This window comes from Rhipicephalus sanguineus, chromosome 1, assembly GCF_013339695.2.
Source record: "Rhipicephalus sanguineus isolate Rsan-2018 chromosome 1, BIME_Rsan_1.4, whole genome shotgun sequence".
In the NCBI taxonomy this organism is placed as follows: Eukaryota; Metazoa; Arthropoda; class Arachnida; order Ixodida; family Ixodidae; genus Rhipicephalus; species Rhipicephalus sanguineus.
Genome location: NC_051176.1, coordinates 195,150,418 through 195,178,244, shown reverse-complemented (window position 1 = coordinate 195,178,244; position 27,827 = coordinate 195,150,418). Strand labels below are relative to the sequence as shown.

General features: G+C 48.3%; 1 protein-coding gene across 1 annotated transcript in view; it reads left to right on the top strand.

Annotated features, from left to right (window-relative positions):
* The window catches only part of LOC119404958 (voltage-dependent calcium channel type A subunit alpha-1), a 561,845-nt gene extending 534,677 nt beyond the window's left edge, over window positions 1–27,168 (top strand). Inside the window, exons 44-48 of the mRNA XM_049418585.1 lie at window positions 953–988; window positions 6,124–6,275; window positions 20,883–21,024; window positions 21,223–21,412; window positions 26,536–27,168. Coding sequence (XP_049274542.1) covers window positions 953–988; window positions 6,124–6,275; window positions 20,883–21,024; window positions 21,223–21,412; window positions 26,536–27,002 — 987 coding nt within the window. The 3' untranslated portion in view covers window positions 27,003–27,168. The remainder of the gene's footprint in view (window positions 1–952; window positions 989–6,123; window positions 6,276–20,882; window positions 21,025–21,222; window positions 21,413–26,535) is intronic.
* The last annotated feature ends 659 nt before the right edge of the window (window positions 27,169–27,827 follow it).

The following is a 27,827-nucleotide window of genomic DNA, read 5'->3' as shown; positions in this document are numbered from 1 at the left end:
GAAATTATCGATCATGATCGTAAAGCGAATCGTGTGCTGGTTGAATTAAATGAGAGAAATACAGGGAATGATTTCTATGTACCTGTCGCACAAGTTGAACTGCAAGGCTGCAGTGAATTTTTCTCTTTATGCATGAGAATTGCTAAACGTAATCACATGCCTCTTGTCACGCTTTGTACCCTTAAGTGTTGATAGTTTGTTGCGAACATTACAACTCACTTTGTCTTTTGACGGCATGCTAAAATGCACCCAAATAAGTGCTTATTTCGACGAATATAGTTACTCAGCTGCACTTACCTTCTTTCGTGGCCCCAAGGTGAAAGCGAGCGTCATCTACATTGTGTACTCGCGAAATTAAAAGAGAACGGAAAAAAAGGACGGCGCGGTTACAGCCCCTCAAGCCAGAGAAGCGAGGAATCACGTGAAGTGCGCGATTTCGTGCTTTCCTACGTGTCTGTTTCACCAGCAGCGTGCAACAGGCCAGCCAAGATGCCTCGGCCTGTCGCTCTCAGGACGCACGGATCGCACAGTGTGAGGCGAAAAGAAAAGTGTACCCTCGACCCTACCTTTACGTACCCTGCCTAGACGAGAAAGCGCCCGATATCTCATGCACCCTCTCAGATGTGGTTCTAGTGCCTCGCAGAGTGCGCGCGCATAGGTAGATGAAAAGAGACCTGGCCCAGCGCGTGGCGGCCGACGACGGCGCAGCGCGAGCGCGCGCCCACGAGCAGCGCAGCCCCGGAATGGCGCACTCGCGACTGCGCCGTCGCGCGCGCCGCTGAGGAGAGCAGGCGCACGTGCACGAGGCGCCCTAGCGCGCCTTGCTCGTATTCGTGTGGTGTACAGTCGTCGCTTTGTGCTTGGTTTGCTGCTCTTGTTGCCTCGTTGTGCGTCTTTGCCCGAATGCCTCTGTAGTGGATCAATGTGGGCTCTCTGTGTTTCTTGTTTGCAGGAAAAGGCGAGTCCGCCATCGCCGCCAGATTCTCCGGTAGTATAGATATTGTTGCTCTTTTCCTCGCCTAAAAAGAACGCCCCAGTGTCTATATAGTATTTGTCGCACACCACCGGCGGCTTGGGCCGAGCGAAACCGCTCGCTGTAACCACCTGCCAGTTTCGAAGACGGGCGCATCGAGCCGCTCGCCCAAGCCGCCGCGGGTGAAGCAGGCTCATTCACACCGAAGGCGGCGCGGCCAAAGCGGCAAAGCGGTGAGGCGGAAAGCGGGAAAACCTCCTCTCCAGGCGGCGAAAGCGGGGCGGAAAACGAGGCGGCAGGTCCGATCGCTCTCGGACCAATTTTTTGCCGCTCGCCGCTACTCGCCGCTTTGCCGCAGCCAATCAGAACGCGCTGCGGCGGTGGCGCGGCGGTGGTGCGGGTGTCTCTTTGGGAGAAGCCGTGCCACGTGACAGCGACACGTGCGCTAACGCGCGAGAGGCCCCGCCTCCTCGGCCGCGCGGGCAGCCAAGAGAGTCATGCGGTCTGAACAGGTACGCGCGCTCGCCGCCTCGCCGCCTTGAAAAGCCCGCTTGGCCGCTTTGCCGCCCCGCCTTCGGTGTGAATGTACCTTACATGTTGGCTGTGTGACGCCTTGTACCGAGTAAAGTGTCTCCGTCGGAACGCAGCCAAGGCTGATCCGGCGCCCTAGCGGCATGGCAGAGTCGCACCCTATACGTTACGCAGCTCGTCCTCACTCTGCTTTGCCGCAAGGTTGCCGGAAATGTATTAAGTAGTCATAACTGTTGCCGAGATATATATTGCATGAATGTTAAATCCCATGCTGTTCAATGTGGTCCAATATGGCGGTGCTGATAGGGAAAAAAAAAAGGAGGGAGAGAGACTTGAAGAAACGTGGAGCACATGTAGCTATTATTTCGCATCAGAACAGGTCTGTAAAAGTGAGAGAACAACTAAAATTCACTCTTTGGCTCCCGACTGCTGGCGTGCTGAAGAATGCACTCACGAAGATTCCCATGAGGAGACGTGGACTGTGTATGCTGATGAAAGCATCACCCTGGTTACTCTGGACGGAGTAGAACATTCAGCCATATGACTCTGTCCGACGAATGAAACTCTTCTTCTTCACCGTAAATTGCGAGGGCGACTAGGTCGCGTTCCGTTAACTGACCAACGTGCTACACAAGTCCACTCGCACCTATACCTCATAATCAAAACGTTCCTTACAGGTCTACTTTTCTTAGGACACTAGATCACATTAGGTAATTTATTTACGTAGGCTGTACAAGTCGCAACAAAAAAAAAACTGCTTCTAAAAGCATAAAGTTCTTCCATCCATCCATTCTAAAAGCATGCCATCAAGCCACGATAAAAAAGAGAAACAAAGTGGGCAATGAAAGTTAACGACGTTTCCAGCTAGTTTTCTAACGCATGCTTAGGGAGGTAAAAGACAAATCATGGAAATCAAGGGGGGGGGGGGTGGCAGGCGTTCAGTGGAGGCACGCGCAAACACTATACAATCCAGGTCTCGTGAGCCCTAGCTTCACACCTAGATAGTTCCGAGACCATGGTACTACAATCTGTTTTCTTTGTGAGCAGTTCGTCGCGTTAGCAAGCATAAGTTAGCACGGCAACAAGGAAAGGCAGCGAGAGGCCACGTACTCTACACTTTTGTTTCAGCGGGAAATATCGTATGCGACACTGTACAAGTTATATCAGTATGATAGAAAACTTATAGAATTTAAATCACGCAGTTTATAAGAAGGTTGCTTCACTAGTGTGTCTGTGCGTAGTTTAACGCCGTCATTGGCATAAAGTGTCGCTGCAGGCGCTCCTCGGTTAGCCACACGCGACATACTCACCATGTTACTAAAATAAGGCTGTTACTCATTTCTGTTATTCGTGCTGCATTTCACCTCGTTGTAATGAACGCACATTCACGTGCCGTATTATACTGTACTGCTCCCTGCGAGCCCTGTGGAGTCCAGCGTTCTCGTGAGTGCATTTTCAAGCACGCCGGCCAGAGCTGCCGCAAAGCTCAACAGTGCGCCGTCATAATTCGGTGTTGCATTTATGTTAACTGTTGTTTGGCTTGTATGTGGGTGTGCGCTGATTGGGCCCGAAAGTGTCTTGTGCTGGTGGTCGGAGAGCGTTGTTCGACAGGAGTTAGCGGAGCGCCTAAAGTAGCGTGAGGCCGGTGTCCTTAAAGTAAAGAAGCGGGCAGACTTCAGTCTAAAAAAAAATCTTCTTTTGTTTTGTTTTTAATGTAAGCCCCGTGATTGGGGTATGAGTGACCACGAGCAACACTGGGCGCACCTTGCCTCCGGACGACAGGTGTAGATAGAGAGCGAGTTGTATAGCGTGTGACATAGAGTAGCTAGCCGCAGATGCAGCGGTGGCCGCCGCGCAGCGCCGGTGTTTCAGCGCGGCGGTGGCCCCTGCTCTGCGCCGTTGCTCGGCCCGTGGCGGCACGTCCCCCCTCCCGGGGGACGTGCCGGCCCGTAGAAGAAGAGTGCATTCTTGGCCACGCGGCGTGCTCGCCGCCGCGGGGGCGTAGTGGGCAGAGAAGGCCCGCTCCCGAGCCGGGCGAGTGTGTCTGGCCTCGGGGGCGTCGGTGAGCGGATGGAACCTAGGGCATGCCCCCTTCTCCCGTAGCTCTAGAGTCTTTTCTTACTACCCTAGGGCTGCTCGTGCAGCGGTGCATGGCCCGTAGTCAGGCATGCCTGCATCTCCTAGTGCCTTGTCTTGGCGGACAGCCCTGCGTAGCCCTCTCCCACAGGAGACATCCCCGGCCACCTTTTTGTCTCCTCCCCAACTGGGCGCTCAGCCCGACCGCGCGCACGGCGTTTGACTTACGACCGCGCGCGCCACCCGGATTCGGATCACGGCCGAGGTGCCGTTCTAAGTCAAATGCCGGCCGAAAATGCCAGGCAGCGCGCGAGCATGCCTCACGTCAGAGCTCTTCCGATTACAAGGCCACAACCAGGAGCGCCAAAGGTTATTATGCGCACATTTTACGTACGTTCTCCTTTGTCAAACAGTATGCGGTGGGGGCTTTCTTTTCGGTCTTTCTCTTGCTTTCAATCTCACGCTATGTTCTTTATTGCCACTGAGTTGTCTTAAACACCCTGTACGAACTTTGTCTTGTGCGAGGGCTGTTTCGCACGTTGCGAAACTAAATGAAAGCTCTCCATCCGAGGCATTTATACGCCGAGTCCGCGACACTTGCACATCGCAAGAATACGTCTCTCTAGAGTTCGCTTTGTGTGAAGCAGCCCTCATGCTCCGTTGCACGCAATGACCAACGCCAGCGCTGTGAATCCTACCGATCCTCGCCTTAGCTGTCTGCACTACAGGCCTCTGATGCACATTATCAGTCGCGAGGACGTATGTCATTGGTAGTCTGCACAGCGCTGCTACTTCATAGGCATTTCGAAACAGCTACCGCTACATAGCTCATACGTTAAAGGAGCTATTCAAGGTTCGAAAACCCTCCAGTAACATTGTCTGGACGATATCTGAGCGTAACGTTGGACTGCTTCTATAAAACACCCTAGGACAGCAAACCTGCGCTTAATATCTATTGTACTCACGTTGGCCATCATAATGGGCATTTGTGACAGCCAGGCGTCAGCGATGACGTTCTCATTGACGGCATATAATCCTTAACAATTAAAAAAAGCAGCAGTTGCTCAATGCATAAAGAAGTTGACGAGTAATGAACGCATTTGTTCAGCCGTATTACTCTTTACGCACAACGATGACGACGGTTTCAACGAGACAATGTATATTGAATCAAAAATTGCAAGAAAAAATAAACTGCCAGAAAAGCTATTTCTGTTCTCGGTACAGATGACTAAAAAATAGTATGCACTCCGTCATTTGCGCAAAGCTCCTGCTCACAAATTACAGTTGTGTTTAAAAAGAGAGCATGAATTATTAAGAGATTTTAAACTTTACTATAGCACGTCTAAGGACCTAAATTTATATTACCTCTGCACGTATCATCAAAGTACATGTCTGTGTTGAAGGGAACCGTAAGTACGCGAGGTTGGTCGTACATACGATTACAAATAGCCAGCGAGAACAGCTGTATCATGGAGGTATACACTGCTTGATTCCTCTCAGCAGCGATCAAAATTTAAGCATAGCCATTTCTGCACGTCGTCTATAGGATATGCATATAAATTTTTTTCATGTAAAACACTGGCTGACTTCCTGTCAAATTAGACAATAGGAAAACGCAGTTAGGCCCCACTGTTTAAATGTATACACGCTCCTATCTCTTACCTCTGGAAAAAAACCTGTGAGTACACACTTTTAATTACACAGCGAGTACCTTTTCACCACTGCGCATAGTCAGTTAATGAATGGAGAAGCATCAGTAATATCGCTCTTTATCGCGACATTCGCAATGTATTCGAGTTAACACGCGGAACTGCTTGAGCTCTCCCCTAAATTCTGGCACAAGCACATTATGCCGGCCGATGTGTCAGTGGCGGCCATCGTGCAGAAATCCTGGTCAGTGCTAGCAGGCACATTGGCAACTGGCGTTCGCCATCGACTATGCAGGCCAAGTCCACAGGAAACACGTTAAAATTCGCTACATGGCTCAAAAGTCGATATTGATCTCCTTTGTCACGGCTTTGCTGCATCGGAGCATCTGTTTTGTTCGTTTGTTTGTGTTTGTGTCTCTTTGCTGTGTTCCTCCAGATATCTTTTTGTTTGTGGGACATGCAAGCTGAACCACTGATCTGCCTTCCCCTTGATGTCCTAACCGGCAGTCTACGACATTTGTTGCGTACATAGAGCGCTGCCCCTTACAATGTGTCTGAACGAATCGACAGTCACACCCTATTCGTGTGAGCGAACAACGCGGGCCACGGGTTGACAAAACGAAGATTTCCCGGAACCACAAAAAGAGGCGCATTTTTAACAACGCTTCGTTCGCCAGTCAGCGCATACAGACGGATATTAAAGTGGTTCGCAGCGAACACCACTGGCAGCAGGTGGCATGTAGTACCCATGCACGCCGCCGAGTAGGCACAGTGTCGCAGTGAAGGGGAAGGCAGCGTGGCGGCGCTTGCGGCGACGGCCGCGGCAGCAGCTCTATACAGCGCGTGCGTATTTCCTCGCCGGGTCCTCCTCTGCCGACGCGTGCGCGGCCGCAGCGACCGTCCCTGCTCCAGCGTTTGATGGGCGCCGTGCGCAACTCCAACACCCGAGCCAGCCACGGCAGCCTGAACCAGGACGAGGCACACCTGGACGACGGACACCTGCAGCCGCCCTCCAGGCACGGCTCGCTACATCGATCGAGCCTCAGGTGAGCAATGGCATCCACCTATTACGCGCCGTGAATGGCTAGTGCAGTGTATCTTAGGACGGCCTGTGCGAACTTGTGGCATTTGATTTGCTTCAACTGAATGGTAAACGAATTTACCGCCGCAGATGCAAATAGCAATTTCCGCCGGTTTAGACGCAGTACAAATTGGCCACACCGAGGAGATCGGAGATTTCTTTCGCTTGGTATAACGTTGGTGTACAACGTTCACAGCTTTAGGAGCTCCATCTACTTGGAATCGATTTGCCGGTTGTCCACTCTTTCCACTGCCGAGGTCTTGTATATCTTCCACAATGTCACTTGCATTCCATGTCTGCGTCTGATATATATATATATACATATATATATATATATATATATATATATATATATATATATATATATATATATATATATATATATATATATATATATATATATATATATATATTATTTCGATGCAACGAGCACATTCAAGCAGACTGTTCGTCGCCGCAGAAATGCTCCATGCCGCCGTATCTGTGACGAACCGTTCACAACAGTCTGTGTGTCGTGTGATAGCGCATGAGTATCGCCTGAAAAGAGGCTGACAACCATTGTCTGTGGTCCCCTCTTACGTGAGCATTCCTCTTTAAATTTTGTTGAGCATTTTGTTGTTGTTGTTGGGGATGTGTACATGATCCTAGCACCGCTATACTAGCCGAAAAGCAGTGGGAGACCAAGCTATCGGATTCAGACCTGAAGATTCAGCACAGCCTGGTTCAACGGGCACGAGAGATGGCGAAGGCCTGCGGATACCTGGAATAAGGAGGCCGCCCACCTTGGGCGCACAGTGCGCTTGCTCACAATAAACCTTTATTTTCTCTCGTATCTCTTTCATCCTAAGCATTATTGGCTGATCTGATTGCGGTCGTCAAGTTGCCGGCAAGTACATGGAAGGAGATGACGTCCACTCGAAACTATCCATTTCGTTAGAAAGCTCTTTGAGCACTGAGACCTCGTGTATCATGAGCAATCCTGTAAGTCATCCATTGTGCGTTAGAGAGAGAGGTAGAGATAGAAATGCGAAGAAATGGCAGGGGGGTTAGCCGGCTTCCACCTGATTTGCGACCCTGCACGGGGGAAGGGAAGGGGCAGTAGAACAATAAGTGGACAGGGAAAGCCAGAACATGTGATATGCGCGCACACATAGCAGCGTTCACCGCGCATGCACTGACGGCTGCAGTTGAGAACCACTTTAGGTTCTGTTTTCTCTGCAGTTGTCGTAAAGTAAATGGATCCATGATGTTAATGAAGGCTTCCAAGGACTGACTACGAGGTATTCAGCACTTGAAGTGCGCTTCGATCTGATGGAGTTGCTATTCTGTTGAGGAGTATGCCTATCGTAGGTTTTCTAATATCTAACGAAGAGCGAGTGAGTCAACATATTAAGCCGGTGCCGTGTGGCCTTTCCCCAAAGGCGAGTCTGTGCAATTTGTCTCAATCTTGAAATTGGACCTATTTTCTACGTCATGTATAATGGAAAGGTCCGTGCACAGTGTGGTGCACTACGCTATCGGTGTCGCGTGTCGGATTCCTGTCGTCATCATTCGCAGTCGCCCCTTCTCGGTCAGGAAGGACCTCGAATCTTCGTGTCGGTCATTTGTTTCGCCAAAGCAATCCTTGGTGCAATTTTTTTTTGTCGCCGTTTCTGGGATGACCTTCGGCACATAATCAGTCTATATACCCACCGTAGCGCAACATACGGACTTCTTATTCGGTCTGTTAGCGCTTGAGATTGGGCAATTAATTACATTTAGATGTGGAATTAATGGCCAACGTGTCCTAACGCATGTTCACAGCACTTCAAGCATGACAATTATTCCATTCCCTCGGAATAACGACATTCTTCTCTGTCTAAAAAGGCAAACCCCCACTGTATCGTTGCCGTGTCCACAGAGGAAGTACAGGCCTCTTTTGCCACACTTGACTCGGAAAATCAATAATAGGTCCTCCAGTGCATCCGTCATTCCGAAAGTCAGCCGGAGAAAGAGAAAGTAGGAAAGGTGTTACCTAGACGCACGTCCACCTTGCTGCCCTTAGCTGGAAAAAGACGATAAAGGAGCCAAAAGGTGAAAAGGAGGGAGGGAAGGAGCACTAGCTACGCGGTAACGTGAAGGTCTACGCTAGGTATTTAGACAACCACAGGCACGGGTTAACCTTAAGAGTTGCTGCAGCAATGTCGTTACTTTCTCCGCCAGCACCAAATGTGAAATGTAGGTTAAGTCTGTGCGGATATACACAATTACTTTGCTGGGCTCACCACAAGTCGATGAAGTGAAGGCTTCGTAGCCAGAGAGCTTTATCGCTTTTGACAAATTTGGTTCACATATTACTAATACAGGAAACCTGTTGCGGAAAACGTACTGGCGAAAACATGAGATCCGTGATTTAAGTCCCCTGGCATTCCACTGGAAAACTGTCGCGCTACGTACTTCATCTCGGAATGAAGGCAGTGAACGAGCCATTGTGTCTATGCAAAGTTGGCAAGCACTGGACTCAGGGCATCCAATACTTGCACTGCGCATCGTGCTGTAGGCCCATAACGGAAATCAGTACGTGTGCCTCCGCGTTGCGCAGAAGAAGGTAGCCTTCACGCTTATCGGCGCCTACATCTCACCATCGGGTCGGTTCGACGGTGAAAGACTGCATGACATCTTGATGGCGACACCTGGACCCTGGATTTTTATTGGTGATTTCAATGCTCATCACTTGCTTTGGGGTAGCACCAAAATTGATTCCAGAGGCCGGAAACTTGCTGAATTCGCCTCACGCCACGAACTTAACGTTATGAATGACGGCAGTCCAACGTACTTACGTGGTTCGAAATATAGCAGTTGCTTGGATCTTGCATTGGTGTCACGGCGATTCACTCAACAAGTGCGATGGTTCACTGATATTGAGACTCACGGCAGTGACCATATTCCAACGTATTTGAAGGTCACAGGTTTTACAACTTCCTCCTCATCAACTTACAGAAGAGTTAATTGGACAATGTACAAGACAAAGGTGGAAGAGGCGTGCGATGATATCGCGTGCGGCCTCGAGGAGGTAATTATAAATGTGATGGAAGCGGTTAAGTGCGCCTTTACGTACGTATCAAAACGTACAGATTTCGATGTGGAACTTGAGCGATTACGAACGATTCGTAGGCGGGCTGAGAGGAGATACAAGCGCACTAATTCGATTCATGACCTCAGAGACGCTCGACATCTACAAAAGAAAATCCAACGTCGAATGGACAAGCTGGAGGACCAACGGTGGAAGAAATTTTGTGAATCACTCGATCCTCGCAAACCTATGTCGCTTATATGGAGGACGGTGCGTGGCCTTGACTCGACTCCACAACAACAACATCCATTCAGCACATTGGCTCTCCATCAAGGCCGTCTGCAGGTTGACGTTGCCGAAGATTTCTGCGTGAAGATTGCGGGCAATGTGGTCGCCATGAGTGACGAAGTTCTCAGTGATGTTCCTGTAGCGCGCGTCTCTGAACTGAATGTGCTTTTCTCACTCGAGGAACTAGATGCGGCTCTAGCCACCTGCAGGCGTTCATCGTCACCTGGGCCGGACGGCATTACATACGCTGCTTTATGCCATCTTGGAAGACGCGGCCGAGACCAACTACTGAAATGCTACAACCAGTCATGGAACGATGGCGTAGTTCCCGAAAGGTGGAAGTCCAGCCGTTTGGTACCGCTCCTCAAACCTGGAAAGTCGCCGCTTGATCTGGCATCATGTCGACCCATTGCGCTGTCCAGCTGCGTGGGGAAAGTAATGGAAAGAATGGTTCTGACACGTCTCGAGTGGTACCTAGAGCGCTACAATATATATCCAGAGGCTATGGCTGGTTTTCGAAGAGGCCGCTCTTCTATTGATAATGTCATCGACCTTGTAACCTCTGTGCAACAACAGAAATACCTCAAGCGCATCTCGGTTGCAATGTTCCTCGATGTGAAAGGTGCATACGACAACGTAACGCACGATGCCATCCTCGATGCCTTGGCGAACGTTGGAATCGGTGGAGAAATGTTTCGATGGATTCGGAGCTACCTACTGAGGAGATCCTTCTTCGTGCATACTGCGGAAGGCCGCACCGTTGACCATTACACCACTCGTGGCGTTCCACAAGGCGGGGTTCTCAGTCCTACGTTGTTTAACCTCACGATCATTGGCCTTGTCCAAATTCTACCTCGATCAGTTAACCTCTCTGTATATGCTGATGATATATGTATCTGGGCTTCAGCAGTGAAACGACCCCAGGTACGCGCACGGCTCCAAAAAGCAGCGAGAATAACGTCGATGTACCTCCATGCTCGAGGCCTCAGAATTTCCACCGAGAAGTGCGCCTTAGTTCCTTTTACCCGCAAGCCCATGATCTGGTATCCCGTTTCCATCGACAACGTGAGGCTTTCGTATGCGAGACGTCACCGATTCTTGGGCGTCATTATCGACAGAGATATTTCGTGGAGTGCTCACATCTCGCACTTGAAGAGGCTCACCCCTATCACACACGTAATGAGATTTCTCGCTGGTAAAACGTGGGGCACATCAGTGTCATCTATGCTTCAGCTGTAGAGAGCGCTCTTCTTGGGATATTTGCGGTATAGCACGCCCGTGCTTTCCAACGCCGGAAAAACTAACATCCGGGTCCTGCAAAGCATTCAAGGCCAAGTACTCCGCACATGCTTGGGGCTACCTCGATGTGCTAACACAGTAGCAACGATTGCTATTGCTAAAGACCACCCGATCACGACATATATAACTGTCGACACTCTCCGGGCACATACCCGTTACATATCCAGAGTGCCTGACCACCACCTCGCTAGCTTGCCACTAGAAAGACCAAAGGCAGCGTTTTCCAAAGTTGTTGCAGCTAACCAGCATTCCATCTCGTGGAGATTCTCGCCCGCAACCATACCACTATCTCCGGAATGGTGCATGAAAAGGCCCACTGTGCACCTTGAAGTGCCGGGGATATCAAAAAAGGCAAGCCTGTCATCTGCAGCCCTCAAGCAGATCTCATTGGACCTTTTGCATTTGTCGTATGCTAACCGAATTCATGTTTACACGGACGGTTCGGTCTCGGGAAGTTCGACAGGTGCCTTTGTGATACCATCTCGATCAATCACCGTCAAGTTCAAGACATCACACGTCACGACATCTACGGGCTCCGAGCTGGCCGCTCTTCGAGCCGATATGGAGTTTGTTATGCAAGAATCCCCTAGTAGATGGGCCATATTCTGCGACTCCAAGGCAGCCCTTCAATGCGTGCGAAGTCTACGACGTGGAAACTACCACCAGTTGGTGTCTGATATCAATGCAATTTGTCATCGCGCCGCTGATCAAGGACACGACATTGTTTTACAGTGGCTGCCGGGTCACTGTGGCATCAGTGGTAACCACCTTGCTGACGACGCTGCCCGATGTGCCCACGATGGAGCGCCCACACTGTTCATACCCTTGTCAAGAGTAGATGCAGCTAGAGAACTTCGTCGCATCGCGCATAATGCCACGCTTGCGCACTGGAATTCTCCGCTTAACTCCAATCCTCGCCCTAAGAACCTTGAATCATTACTCCAGCTACAACTGCCATCCAAGATTGCTTGACGTGACGCTACAATGCTGTGCCGGTGTGGATCGGTGTAGCGTTTACTAACTCATTCAGCCATCGCATTGGCATGGCAGATTCATCCATGTGCGAAAGCTGCAATTGTACAGAGACTATCGAACATCTCTTGTGCCACTGTGTCCAATTTGATGAAGATCGCCGGACTCTCCAGTGTGCCTTGAATAGACTGGATGACCGGCCCTTTAATGAAGCAAAGATCTTAGGAGCCTGGTCGCGTAGCATATCAGCCCAGAAAGCCACACGAGCCCTCCTGCGGTACTTGAAAAGAACCCTATTGAGCGACCGCCTGTGAAACTCGGCACTGTGTGTGTGATGTGACATGTGTCTATCCTCCTCTCTCTCTCTCTTTTACTCCTCTTTTCCCCCTCCCAATGTGTAGGGTAGCAAACTGGACGCATAGTCTAGTTAACCTCCCTGCCTTTCCTACATTCCTTCTCTCTCTTCTCCGCCAGCGATGGACGCTGCCATGTTGCCTGGCAACAAGCAGTACGTCGCTTACATATATCTTGTTCCGGCTTCCTGCTACTGGCTAGTCGGTCATACCACTTCCGGGCGACGAGCGACAGTTTCTAGACTTCCGAAACCGAGCGATCGACCAAGCGATTTGTCGCGCGACAGCCACTTTCGTCACTCGTCGCTGTCGCTTGGAATTTGGCGCATATGAGGTTTGACAAGAAAATTGACGAGTGTAGCTTTTTTTGGGGGGGGAGGGGGGGGTAGGATTTTGAAGACCTTAATTACTCTCTGCCACGTGAAAGGTTGCTGAAATGTTTTAAGGAGCGTATTAACCACAAAGTTCACAAATCCGTTTTCGGGGACAGATGTAGTGCACAGGGAAAGTTCTTAGAGACCACGTCCAGAAAATAGTCGGCGTTTGTGTTGTCCGTTTCCCCTCTCTTGTGTCCGTGTATTCGCACATAACTTCTCCATGATGTGTGTTTGTGCCCCGCTTTGTCTCGTTAGTATGCGCTTCAAGTTATTCATCATGAGCCAACTAGCCTGACATTCCACTCCTATAATGTAATTTTTTCTATTAAGCTTATGGTATAATCCTCTCTTGTCTCGTGCCCCATGTACCAACACGAAAGGTTTCGGCTCATTACTACACCTAAGAATTGCTTACTCTTTCTCTAAGTGATAGTGACTCCTCTAAAGCGATAGTCCCTCCTGTGATGGCATCATGGCATTCAGTATTAAGGCAAGCAACGCGCCCCTCTCGGTTGACCCAGTACAGCCTTGTGTCGGGATTCTCGTACAAGAGCCTGACTAAAGCCTGACTGGAGGCATGGTAACTGCTGTGGCACTCGTAATAGCCCAGAAATGCAATATGCCAGGGAAATATGGGGGCACCATGTCAAGTCCAACGGGCGTATTTCCCACTTTGTGTTGTGGTATCATCCGACTTTAACCGCTGGTGAACAGTGCCAACGCTGTTGTTAAAACAGGTCAGATGTGTTTTTCTTGCCTCTTGACCAAGATGATCCCGGGCGGCGTATATGATGCTGGCCTTGGTATAGAGATAAATATTTTGTGGCATCTAGTGCATCCTCGAGCTCTTCTGTATAGAGTAAATGCACGTTCATTTCAGGAACCCGAGTGTCAAGGACGAGAATCACTTAGCCATTGGGAGTGACGTGCTCGTCAGCGACTTTTCACAAAATCCTACCACCGCATTAAGCTGTGTTCGGCCAGGGTAGATAGCTAGGGCTGTAAGAGGGTTCCGTTGTTATGGGACGAACGAAGACCGAGCACTGTGCTCCTGATATGTGGCAATGGCTAGCGAAGATGCGGTTAATTTCATCGTTACGACTCCAGTCAGTTTGTCTACGGTGTGTTGAATTCCCTTCTGAATGCGTCGCGTGCCACTAATATCATAAATTTACTTAATACGTTCGTACAGTCGCCCTACACACCATCGAGAACCCTGTTGAGTGGACGAAAGCCAGCTAAACGTTATGAAACCGTCATTCTGCTGATGTTTCGTTATGCATAATTTTGTACCGTCATTGAGGAGCATCACTGCTGTAGAGAAACGCTCTGCGTTGTCAGGAGATTGTTATATCTGGACGCAGCGTGTCCGTTACCTCGTCTGGAACGTTCTGTGGCAGCGACATGCGGTTTGTTCTCTCAGATTTCTCAACCCTGTGCATGGTCCTCTGGCGTCATATATTTGATGGGCTGTCATCTTTCCGATCTCTTCGGCCGAATTTAGTTTTCAACCATAAGCTGCGTCTTGACGGCTGCCACGAAGTCCGCCAGATGTGCGAAACTAACGCCGTCAGTTCGCGAATTCAGCATGCGAGCTTCTTCGCAAGGAACACTGCTAGGAAGCATTTCGCCTCGGTTCACGTAAACCTCACCCGCAAGGTTTTCGTAGGCCGTACGGCCTTTTCTTTTTTGTGACCCGTTTTCCGACAATAAGGTTCCAGGAGCGCGCAAAGTACAACAGAAGCAAAGTGTGATGCGCCTTGCCGCGGAGTTATTGAAAGCAGTGTCTTCTCTTCTCGGTATGCGATATTGGTCGATCCAGCAATTAACTGACTAAGACTCTTTTTCAAATTATTCACCAAAAAAATTTGAATTCTGGCCATTCTCAGCATTTTCTGATCCATAAAATGTACGAAACTTTCTTCTTTCACGCGCGAAAATCAAAAATGTTTTTCTTATAGCTGAGGCAGCTTCATTCACTTTTCTCAAGTTATAGATCTTCTGTATTTCTGTGAAATATGTGAGACGGTTGCGCGCGTGTACGACGGAAAGTGGTTGCGAACGAGTAGATTTGTACCTGGCCATAAAAGCAAAGCCAACTGAAGCGAACATTGCGCAAATCTTCTTTGTTATTATTGCGATAGCAATTATATGGACGGTCTCGGCTGGATTTTGCCGTCGCCGTCGTCATGCACCGTATATGTATAAGTATGTATGTGTATATATATATATCAAAGTCCCAAAAAAAAAGAATTCAGAAAAATGCTTCCGAAGGCCGGAATCGAACCAGCGACCTCTCGTTCCACAGCGCGTGGCGCTAACCACTGCGCCAGAAAGCGGAGATCATTCAGGTAACTAACGGCGAGCGTTATGTACACACCCTTTACCGCTGGCAGGACTCAGAGACGGGAGGCGCTTATAAGCGTTTCTTCATTACCAGCGAGATGGCACGAGGAGCGCGACAGGCGCATTTAAAAGTCGTCGGCGAGCTCGCTCGCTTCTTATATTTGCGCAGGGAGAACCTTGCCCTTCCGCTGTCTGCTCGCGCAGTTTTCTCGTGGTGAGGGGAAGAGGGATGTTTCGAGCTTTCACCGTGATGTCCGCGCTCATGTTACGGAGCTTACGAAAGTCACTCGAGCTCAAGGGACGCCGCTAAACGAACAAACAGAAGATGAGCGCGAACTATCAAGTGTCACAGCTCGACACTTGAAGCACGCTAGTTTCCTTCGCTGCTTCGGCCGCCTTTGCAACAGGAGCGCTGTTCAAACTGAGAGTATCCATTGGCGAACCTCACTTCGTATAGCATTAGTTTCTTGCTATCGCATTCATTGCTTCGCCCTTGCGGCGAAACTGTGACTTTTTTCTACGTTTTTTGTTTGTTTGTTTGTTTGTTTGTTTGTTTGTTTGTTTGTTTGTTTGTTTGTTTGTTTGTTTGTTTGTTTGTTTGTTTGTTTGTTTGTTTGTTTGTTTGTTTTAGCATCGGCAAAATGGTCGTATACGTTTCATATATATTATACGGTGTGCGCGTGTGTGCATTTTAACCCTTACCATTTTTTTAAGACTGTGTTATTGAATAGCGCGTTTCCAATATCGTAGCAGGTTTTTATAGACGGAAAGATCGAACACGCACAACAAATTATGATGATCACTTCACTTTCGAGTTACTATCTTTAGATCACACATTTACGCAGCAGACCTTAGGTTTGTCGATCTCCACCGTCATTTTTTTTTACAGTGGCATGACTGCGCCGCAATTTGTAATTGCATAAGCCTCATTTCAGAGAATCGCGCGTCGAGGAAGTCGTTGAAATATTCGCGATATCGTAATACCAGCGCGGCGCACCGAATTGCCGGGCGCCAGAGTTGACAGTTCTTTATCAGCAGGCAGCCTATAGCGCAGAAGATATTGTACACAGCGTAGACGTCAACAAAATCGATGAGAGGCAATGTCGAGTGGTGTTTCGCTGTTTTTCACCGCATCTGTCGAGAATTCTCATCGCCGGGTCCGCACCGGCAAATGTTATTTTGAGAAAATTAGAATGGGTGAAAAACTTAGCCCTGAGGTTTATTTGTTCGACTTATTTGCGTTTCTCCAGCGTACCTGTTCTTCGCGATAAGGCATTGCTGCGAAACCTCACTCATCGCATAACGGTGTCCCAATTAACGTCTTATTTTTTTTTTATCAGCTTTACCATGATTGTATTAAAGTACCGCGCGAACGTAACGTAACCTAACTGTTCGGGCGGCTTGGTCGAACACACCGCAATAAAACGTTTAGGCAGCCTTCTAGTCACCTCAACATGCTATTTCATTACGAAACAAGTTACCAGAAGAAGCAGTAAACGCTAACACAACACAATCGTTCGTTCATCTTGTGAATAAGTTTTCTTTTGATTGTTAAAATTAGTGCTATATTATGGCATATTCGAGGTAACTTATCAACTCGTCTCTGAGTTTTGTGTTTAAAATTTCGAACAAAAGTTAGTAGTATGTAAATTTCCTAACGTAACGAACTATCGTGTATGCGCGCTGCATCGCTTGTTTGTTTGTTTTTGTTTTGTTTTGTTTGTTTGTATGTTGCGTTACGCATTATATTTATTGCCCTATTGTTCCTGCTTTGTACCTAATGTTGCATTCACAGATGCTGATTTCAACTGATGACTTACGCAGTGCTGGAAGTGACTTTTTATTTTAGATTACCGTTTTGGAGCAGGCATAAGCATTTTCGAAGCAGGAAAAATGCTAGTTTTGAGCAGCTATTGGTGTTTTAAAAAGCAGATGGTAAAATGTGCCATAAAAGTACTGGCGTTCAAAGCATTGCCGAAGCGTCTCATAAATATTAATATTTATTGCGAAAAATATTTTACAGACAATTATAAATGTAAACTGCAAGAAACGAACAGTTAAAAAGTTGGTTGGTTATCAAATGCGCCGTGAAATGAGTTATATATTTAAAATACGAGTACTTGTGGCAGAAATGAGATCAAACTGGTAAAGCCGAGCGCCACATTACAGAAGTAACCACAGCCACATATAATTGTTACCAAAGCAGCTGGTGATAAATGGTGTGAGATCAAAGCAATCTCTGTCATTTTCACATTTCACCGAAATACCCGCACGTCAATGAAGAAAAAAAAACAGCTAAATGAGCTATATGCTTGATACGCCAGTTCTTGTTGCATAAATGAAATGAGAGCTTATAAAGCTGCGTACTGGTAGCATACTAGGATAATAGTATCTTTGGGTCTCTGTCCTCTTTCCGACCCCTATATCCCCACCCCTGTGCAGGGTAGCAAACCGGTCACTCGCACCAGGTTAACCTTCCTGCCTCTTCCTTTTCATCTATTTCTCTCTCTTCTTGGGGTTCGCAAGTTGGTCACACGGTTAAAGTTGCTCGTCTAAATTTTTGGAGCAGGTTTGGAGCAGTTACGAACAAAACTCACAGTTTGGAGCAGCATGGAGCAGCATTTCTCTTTTGGGGCAGTTTGGAGCAACTGGAGCAGCACTTCCATCACTGCTTACGTGTATTTTCTCTTTCTAGTCTTGTTTATTTCCACTGACGTACCCACTCGTGCATGGGCCCGAATAGGGCCTCAGTATCTGTGAGTAAAGAAATAAGCATAATCAAATCAAGTCACCTCACTTCAGCACCAGGAGAGAAGACAGTTTACGAGATTTACAAGTGCTGAGTGTTTAAGCAAAAGTGTGACAACGGTTCAATAAGAGTAAATTGTAGATGTCAGCTTTTTTTTTTTTGCAAAATAAGGACAGAAAAAAATGTGTTCATTGCGCAAGTCACGCGGTACGTTTGCGATTATTCTCGCAGTTTTCCTTTGTAGCCTATGTAACTTTGATACGTTAGAAACTATGCCCCAAACAAGATGTCGCCATGCTAGTGTGTTTACACGTCGTAGGAAGCGCTCCTGGAACCTTATTACCAGACGGCATGTATTAGTCTATTCGAAAAGTACTATTTCAAAGCCGGTTACGATGCATATAGTATATTAGGAAGCGAAATTACATATTATTATTTACAATTACATTCTCAAAAACTCAGCAGTGTCGTAAGCCTTTAACACGAAAATATCATCGCACACCTTTTTCCTCAAATTGTCGCTTAGCAGTTTTCTTTCTTTTCCTCTAAATAACACGCATATAATACGTTAGTAAAGTCGAGCTGTGTAAAACACGTAAGCAAAGGTTACTTTTTTGTAGTGAATTAAATAGTTCGCATAATTCCAGTAAAACCGATAGCTGGCCGAGTTGGTATGAATTCATGTTTAAAAATTCTTTTTTGTAGCGCGCACAAAAGATGGGGACACACACCTACTTTCTGTGTGTCCCCGTCTTTCGTGCGCGCTACAAAAAATTTTAAACACGAGTTCTCGTAATCTCTGAACCTGCTACACCCTGTGGTGTTTCATGCCTTTTCTTGTACTCTCGGAATTATCCGAGAGAAAGCTGGTTTATGAATATTGCATATCTGCTACTGCCGAGTCTCTGCACTGGGCGGCATGCGTTGTCAAGATGCTGCACTCGTTGTAAGTTTGACGTCAATCCCGAATTTTCTAGTTATTTTCAAAGTTGGGCATTTTTGAGAGGGCAATGCTAGCAAGTTTACCTATATATGAAGCAGTGCCATATGCTGATGCGCTCAGTACGACTATACAAAACGGAGACGACAGGGAAATGTGTCGTACTACACTGCGCTGTAGCACCTTGCTATCACACAGAGAGATTGCAAAATAGCGCCTTCCATATTACTTACTTGCTTTCGTTATGTAGTCTATAGTATATCGCTAACGTGACTTTAAGAAGTGGTCGTACTGACGGGTAACTAGTATAGGTACGATAGGTGATAAGTACATTCTCAGATTATCTATCTATCTATCTATCTATCTATCTATCTATCTATCTATCTATCTATCTATCTATCTATCTATCTATCTATCTATCTATCTATTATCTATCTATCTATCTATCTATCTATCTATCTATCTATCTATCTATCTATCTCCTTTAGTTGTTTCTGCTAAGAAGACTAGATAAAATGTGCCAATCAATTTATGTTCACTCCATTGCTCCGCGACGGTCATCAAAGGTAGCTTCATTCCATAACCTTAAGAGGGCATTCAGCTGCTGCAACAAAACGCGCCCAAAGCAAATTTTCGTCGACGTCGCCGAAAGCTGCCCTTGGCTAAGGTTTACAACCTTTTCGTGGAGAAACGCGTCCTCTTATATTCACGAGAAAACTTCGCTAGTGTCACGCGAGACCCGTCCACTCAATATATTTAGTTACGCAATATTTTATTGCTGGTAGTGACATCGATACTGTTCAAACCGTTAAAACACGCGCGGCTCATAATATTTCGATAAAAGTACATAGGCTAACGTCTTCTGTCTGGTGTTTGCTGCACAGTTTCAAACTCATCGGCAACATGTTGCGACACGATTCCTTTTGCTGAGATCTCACGCAGTAACGATATGCGATAACCCGAAAGCAGGCTTCTCCGTACAGCTCTAACGTCACGAGCAATGTTTTTTTTAACGGAATGCTACTGTTCTTGGCCTTCCTCTTTCCTCGCTGTGTTTCTGTTATAGCGGTTGAAATAACACGCAAAGCGCATTTCCGCCGCCGACGTTACCGTAATGTTCAATATAGAGCCCATCTTTCCACTCGCCTTCCCTTTCCCCCGGCGTGGGGTAGCCAACCGGACTGCTGTCTGGTTAACCTCCCTGCCTTCTCCCTTTTGTGTTCCTTCCTTCCTTCCTTCCAAGTCCTATAAGCTCCAAGCGACGCTATGAGTGTGAGGGAAAGCGCGTGCTTGAGTGAGCAGAGAAGGATGCACTCCGTCTTCCCGCCCTCCTTGGGTCTCCTAAACTTGAGATAGCGCAACCCCGAGCAGTTGGTGAGCGTTAAGACAGTCCACAAGAAGACACCAGGTGTCTTCGACGGTGCTTCTTTGTAGACGGTGCAGATTAACTTCAAGATACGGTGCGCGGACGATCTACGCGCACAACATCGGGGAAAGCTAGCGAAATTTGCACGGTCGAGCTAGCTAAAAGAGACGTGCGCCCACGCCGCAGTCCATTCCTGATAGGGAACTTGCGCCCCCTCCCTCCCCCAACCACAGCTCTCCACGACAGCCGCACCACCTGAGTTAGGGCTTGAAGGGGCTTAGGTGCGAGCGCACGTCTCTTGCTTTAGCCGGACTCGACATGGCGGCTTCCCGCGCGACTGTGCACATGGGTGGCCCAAGCATCGTATATTGCAGTTAATTCGAAATTTGAGATTGCGGCTCCGGAATTTGAGATTGCGGCTACAAATGCGCAATCTCAAATTTCGGAGATGCAAAGCTAGAAGCAATGCGAAGCGTTTTATTACCTCAATTGGCGCTGTTCGTCAGGCGAGCGTTGTGACAGCAACTGTTCGCGCGGTTGTCAAAAAAAGCATATTGACGATTGCCTGGGCGCGCCCTGTTATTAAATGAATTAGTAAGCGTGTTCTCCTGCAGTACATGGGCTCGCTAAAACTAGAAATCCTACTTCGCCTATTAATTCAATACATTGCTATCGCTATCAGTGATTCTCCTTTCGTGCGACACTGCGACATTTTGATTAGCTCCGCCACATTAACGGCAATGCTGTGGAGAAGCCCGCTTTCGGTGTGACGTTGAAGCATTTGAGGGGCAGCTGTGTCTGAGTGGACGCCGTGTCTCTGTCCCTGACAGCATGGAGCGCAACGGCCAGTCATCGGAGAAGCCGTGGCAGCGGTCCCTGAGCTTCCTTCGTCGGGGTAGCAGCCGGCGGCACCGGCCCCAGGCGGGGCCCCCGCCGCTGCCGCCCACTGCGCCGCCGCCGGCCACCGAGAAGGTGGGCGCCGGCCCTGCGGGCGCCGGCTTGCCTGCCGCCGTTGCACGCTGCATGCGCCGCACCTGCACGCCTCCCGGGGGGGCCTCAGCCGCGCCTCCGCCGCCGACGCCCCCAGGGCAGCACCCGCCGCACTGTGCACGCGAGCGCGAACTGCCTCCGCGCGAGCCCCCGCGCCTGACGCTGCGGCGCCGCGCGCAGGGTGACCGACCGCCGGCCCGCCTGAGGCCGGACTCCATCGCCCTGGGGCCGTCGCCGCAGGGGAGCCGCTGTACGTCGCCGCTGCGCCGGTCACCGTCGCCGCGACGATCAGCCGCGGGGTTCTCGGACGCTGTCAGCGACCTGGTCGACAAGGTCAAGTACGAGACGAGTCGCCGTGGCCGAGCAAGAGGTACGCCATCCCTCCTCGGCCTGACAATGCCTTCGCCAGTGGAGCTATAGAGTGGTTACATAATAGGACTGTTGGTGCAATCCCAGCTATACGTGCTTGTATTCCTTCTTTCATATTTTGTATCAAGTCTTGCCTTGATGGTGGTGGTGGTGATCTTGCTACAGGCGGGGCTGGCCTAACAGTCGTGGCCGGCAATTGTTCCGCCTGAACCTCGCTTTTTACGTCACATTCCACCATGAATCACTCAAGTCAGTCTCTCGCATAACAGCTAAAACAATGCTAGACACTTCCTTTAGAACCATCTGAACCATCCGATGACCTTCTGGAAGCACAATCTGTTCAACGCACTCGTGAGGAAGCCCTCTTTTTTTTTTTTTGCCTTTCAGGGTAAAAACGCTTGCAGGACTGGTCAGATGTAGTGGTCTATATCGGCCACACCATTGCACTCGACGCATGCTCTCTGGAGAAGCAGCACCACCCTTTACTTTGAACGTCCATGCAGGGCCGATCGTGTTATCACCATATACAGTAGGGTTGACAAGGCGTGGCTAAGTCCTTTTCTAACACAGGGCTGATGCGGCGATTTCTATGAAGAGCGAAAATGGCCTCAAATTGTCTCATTCGACAGTTGCTTATTCACAGGAGCACTTCATACACGACACCGGCCTAACGGCGCACATTTAACACAAATATACATGACAAATATTATGCATTAAGTGCAAGTCTATGTCGCAAATAAAAAAAAACTTACAGTCGGTTGCCTTGACCGAGCAAAAACGAGACAAACAAACGAATACGGTTGAGCAATTTCACATAACATGATAAGCGCTTACGTCTTTGTCTATCTTGATCTGTCTATATCGTCCTCGTTTTTGATGCGCGCTGCCATAAGCAACCTGATAAGTGATGTCTGCTGTACGAGACTCCAGAGAAAAACTGAGAATTAAAATGGGCGGTCGATTAACTGACATTCGATGGCTGCTTGCCGAGGCAATTCTGAATGTATCACCGTGTAAAACAACGGAGTTGAAAGCTCAGCAAAAGTTATGAACCTACATTTTGTCAGGGCTTTGACGGATATGCCTTACTATATATTATTGCAGTTATATATATATATATATATATATATATATATATATATATATATATATATATATATATATATATATATACACACGCCTTACCAACCGATCTAGAACCTGCTCACTGTAGTTTTTTGCCCATCTTTCTTGCTTCAAAAATTGGTGAATTAAGTTTGCGTAATTAAGCAATTAGGCAGAACAGACAAAATAGTGTGGCTTAATCCGTGCAATAGTAAGCAACATGCATTTGGTCGAGTCGGCATATTTTTTAACTCTGGCTAGAGTTAGCTCGGGCACCCCGTATATGCATGTTATACACGTAAAGTGTGTTACATGTGTAACACACTGTACGTAGAGCACATATATATGTAAATGTTACGTCTACAATGGCATCAGTGTGTATAGCGTCATATGTATAAAACACTAAACATTCATGAAGTGAGAAGTAGCCAGCGTCGAATTCATGCACAAGCACGACCTTGTTATCGCGTCAGTCGATCAACTACGGCTTTCGCTAAAATCAGATAGATTAAATTTATCTAGCTCATTTCACATGGGACTCTTGATGCTGTAGCATATGACGGTTTATTGAACAATACCGCCTGCTCCTCACCAGCTGCTTTGCCTCTTTGCATTCCCTTTAGGGCTTTCTTTACTTCTCCTGTCAATACTGGTGGGATGTCAGATTCCTCTGCGCTATTACTCCTTCTTACGTTATTATCCTGAATGCCTCGGCTGCTGTACAGATCTCTGTAGAACTCTTCCGCTACCTCAACTATTCTATCCATATTGTTTGTGACCTTGCCTTCCTTGTCCCTTAATGCATACATCTGATTTTTGCCTATGCACAGTTTTGTCTTCATAGCTTTGAGGCTTCTTCCGTTCTTTAGAGCATACTCAATTCTCTCCATATTATACTTTCTTATGTCGGCTACTTTACGCCTATTGATTAACTTCGAAAGCTCCGCCAGCTCTATTTTGTCTGTTGCATTTGAGGCTTTCATAGCTTGACGTTTCTTAATTAGGTTTTTCGTCTCTTGGGATAGCTTACCAGTGTCCTGTCTAACGACTGTACCCCCGACTTCCACTGCACACTCCTTGATGATACTAGTCAGATTATCATTTATTGCGTCAACGCTAAGGTCGGTTTCCTCAGTTAAAGCCGCGTACCTATTCTGAAGTGAAACTCTGAATTCCTGAACTTTCCCTCTCAGAGCTAGTTCATTAATCGGCTTCTTGCGTATCAGTTTCAGCCGTTCCTTCCTCACGTCAAGTTGAATTCTAGATCTTACCATTCTATGGTCACTGCATCGGATCTTGCTAACTACTTCCACATCCTGCACAATGCCCGGGTGGCCGCACATTATGAAGTCTATTTCATTTTTAGTTTCGCCATTAGGACTCCTCCACGTCCACTTACGAGTAGCCCGTTTTCTGTAGAAGGTATTCAAGATGCGTAAATTATTGCGTTCTGCAAACTCTACTAGTAACTCCCCTCTGGCGTTTCTAGAGCCGATGCCATATTCCCCAACTGCATGATCTCCAGCCTGCTTCTTGCCTACCTTTGCATTAAAGTCGCCCATCAGTACAGTATACTGTGTCTTTACCTTACTCATTGCTGATTCTACGTCTTCATAGAAGCGTAACATCATAGATCAGGTAACATCAGACCTGTTGAAAGACGGTGGAGAGATTATGTTAGAGAAACTGGCCACCCTGTATACGAAGTGCCTCTCGACGGGGAGGATACCAGAATCTTGGAAGAATGCCAACATCATCTTGATCCATAAGAAAGGGGACGTCAAGGACCTGAAAAATTACAGGCCCATAAGCTTACTGTCCGTTGTCTACAAGCTATTTACAAAAGTAATTGCTAACAGAATTAATACGACATTAGAGTTCAATCAACCAAGGGACCAGGCAGGATTTCGCACAGGGTTCTCAACAATAGACCATATTCATACTATCAATCAGGTGATAGAGAAATGCGCGGAATACAACCAACCCCTATACATAGCCTTCATAGATTACGAGAAGGCATTTGATTCGGTGGAGACATCAGCAGTCATGCAGGCACTGCGGAATCAAGGCATCGACGAAGCCTATATAAACATAATGGAAGAAATCTACAGCGGATCCACAGCCCCTATAGTCCTCCATAAAGAAAGCGACAGAATCCCAATAAAGAAGGGCGTACGGCAGGGAGACACGATCTCTCCAATGTTATTCACCGCGTGTTTACAGGAGGTTTTCAGGGCCCTAGATTGGGAAGTGTTAGGGATAAGAGTTAATGGAGAGTATCTCAGTAACCTACTATTCGCTGATGACATTGCATTGATGAGTAACGCGGGAGACGAATTACAGCTCATGATTACTGAACTGGGTAGGGAAAGTAGAAGAGTAGGTCTGAAAATTAATATGCATAAAACTAAAGTAATGTGGAACAGTCTTGGCAGAGAACAGCGCTTTGCGATAGGTGGCGAGACACTGGAAGTTGTAAAGGAGTACGTCTACTTAGGACAGGTAGTAACTGCGGAGCCGAACCATGAGCGTGAAATAACTAGAAGAATAAGGATGGGTTGGGGCTCATTCGGCAAGCAATATCAAATCATGAATGGTAGTCTACCACTATCCCTCAAGAGGAAGGTATATAACAGCTGCATCTTACCGGTACTTACCTACGGAGCAGAAACCTGGAGACTTACAAAGAGGGTTCAACTTAAATTGAGGACGACGCAGCGAGCGATGGAAAGGAAAATGATAGGTGTAACCTTAAGAGACAGGAAGAGAGCAGAGTGGGTCAGGGAACAAACGGGAGTTAAGGACATCATAGTTGAAATCAAAAAGAAGAAATGGATATGGGCCGGGCACGTAGCACGTCGGCAGGATAACCGGTGGTCATTAAGGGTAACTGACTGGATTCCAAGAGATGGCAAACGCGTGAGGGGGAGACAAAAAATTAGGTGGGTAGATGAGATTAAGAAGTTTGCAGGTATAACGTTGCAGCAGAAAGCACAGGACCGGGTTGATTGGCGGAACATGGGAGAGGCCTTTGCCCTGCAGTGGGCGTAGACAGGCTGATGATGATGATGATGATGATGACTGCCTGCTCCTAAAATTTACGTTATACGTGGCACCTGTGGCTAAAACGGCGTTCCACGTGCGCCATCGTGGCAGTGATGTGACGCTGTCTAAACATCAGACTTTGACCTGGCGCATACAAATACACAAGTAGACAGGAACACAGCATTCGTCGTAGCCCTATTGGTAAAATTTGGAAGATGTGAGGGCGGCTCCCACTGGCGGCAAACTCTGTTTTCTTATTCGCACATTTCAATTTAAGCTCCATTTGTAAAATTGTAATAACAGAGTTTGAATGCCTCTGTCGTCTCTTGACTATTCACTCCTTATCAGCAGCACAGCTTTCTGCGTGTACTGAACTGTATAGTTACACGAGGCGGATGAGTTGTTACTGAGATTGTAGGAAATTTTCTTTCACGAACACTTTGTCCAGGGGCGTGGGTTGAACCCCCCCCCCCCCGAAAATTTTCGATTTTGCTTGCCTATATATACACGCACACATACAAACACACCAGGGGCGTAGCCAGAAATTTTTTTCGGGGGGGTTCAACCATACTTTATGTATGTTCGTGCGTGCGTTTGTATGTGTGCATGCCTATATACGCAAGCAAAACTGAAAAATTTCGGGGGGGAGGGGGTTGAACCCCCCCAACCCCCCCCCTTGGCTACGCCCCTGAAACACACGCACAAACATACATAAAGTGTGGTTGAACCCCCCCCCCCCTCCCCCACCCCAGAAAAAAAATTTCTGGCTACGCCCCTGACTTTGTCTCTCTCAAGATAGACTGCCAAAATATTCAGTGGCGGAAACGACGACATCGGCAAGTGCGTGTTTCCCGAGGTTCCTCACCTGAATGCTAACATGACATACGTGATCTGACGAGAGCCGGCGTGCGGCCGTGACCGAATTGTTTCTTCGTGAGTCGTGCATCCCCGCCCAAATGACTCTCTATTTCGCAGCGCGGCTCCACGGCGATGAATTCCTGCGAGACTCGCCGCTGCGCGGCCGCCGCGGGTCGGCGGAGTACCGAAGCAGCACGTGGCTGGGCCAACGGTCCCGCAGTCCTTCGCCCAGCCGCGCGGGCGCCGAGCGCCACTACGGTGGAGCGCGGTCCGCGAGTCCCGCGGCCTCGGCGCAGAGCCTGCCGGCCCAGCGGCGCCGGCTACCACCGACGCCGGCCAAACCATCGCGGCTACGACTCGACGCTCGATCCATGGAGGCCGGCATCAACTTCCCCAGCGTGTCGCAGTCGCCCACGCTGCCGGGCGCCCGCTCGCCGGCCGCCATCAACTTCCCCAAAGTGAACGCCTCGCCAACCCACTGCCCCCGACAGCTGCCCTCGCCGCTGCTGCCCAACGGTTACAAGCCGCGCCGCACGCCGCGCCGCCGGCGCAGTGGCGACACCGACGACGACGACTGGTGCTAGCCACCGCTGTTGCCGCCGCCCATGTCGCCGCCGCCGCGCAACTCCCGATGCAACAAAAATATCGCCGCCGATATAAAAAAAAGAAAAAAAGAAAAAAAAGTTTTATTACCTGAACGAAAACGAAAAAAAATTTACTGCGCAAATAAACTAAACAAGTTACATATAACGCACTGGCTCGTGTCTATATCGTCCATTTGCCTGTGGGAGTGCGTGTGCGTTTAATTACAATCACTGCGGATGCATAAAAATAGCGAGCGTTCGCAGTTTCTCACCAAGTCTCACTATCGCAGCAGAGTAAGTCTGGCGCCCACTCTGTCTGCCGCTGACTACAATGCGTTAATCGGCCTCCGGACACGTATCACAGATCCTTTACGTCACGCGTTGCAATTGGCTGCCGTATGAGTGCGCTCTATATGCGCGTAAACTTATATTTTGTCCCACAATTATATCTATAAGGCGGATACGTATCACTTCATACTTCGCCATTTCACGTGAAACTGAGCTTATCAAGGGCCACCACAACGGCTCAGTTGCATACGTTAATGCAAGCATTTTCGTCGGTCATGTGATTGGCGAGTAGTGACGACAGGAGGCGCGGGTCTGCATAGCTCCCGAATGCGCAACGAGTGGGTGTTTTACCCCCGTATTCAGAAACGCTCCTCGACTTGAACTTGATTTGCCACCGCCTTGGGCAGCGCGTTTGAAACGCGTTTGTGCTGCCTTGGCACCGCCTAAAGACAGCGCGTTCGTAACGCGTTGAAGGTGGTGACAAGTCAAGTTGAAGTCAATGAGCGTTTCTGAATACGAGGGTTAAAGGCCTACTCA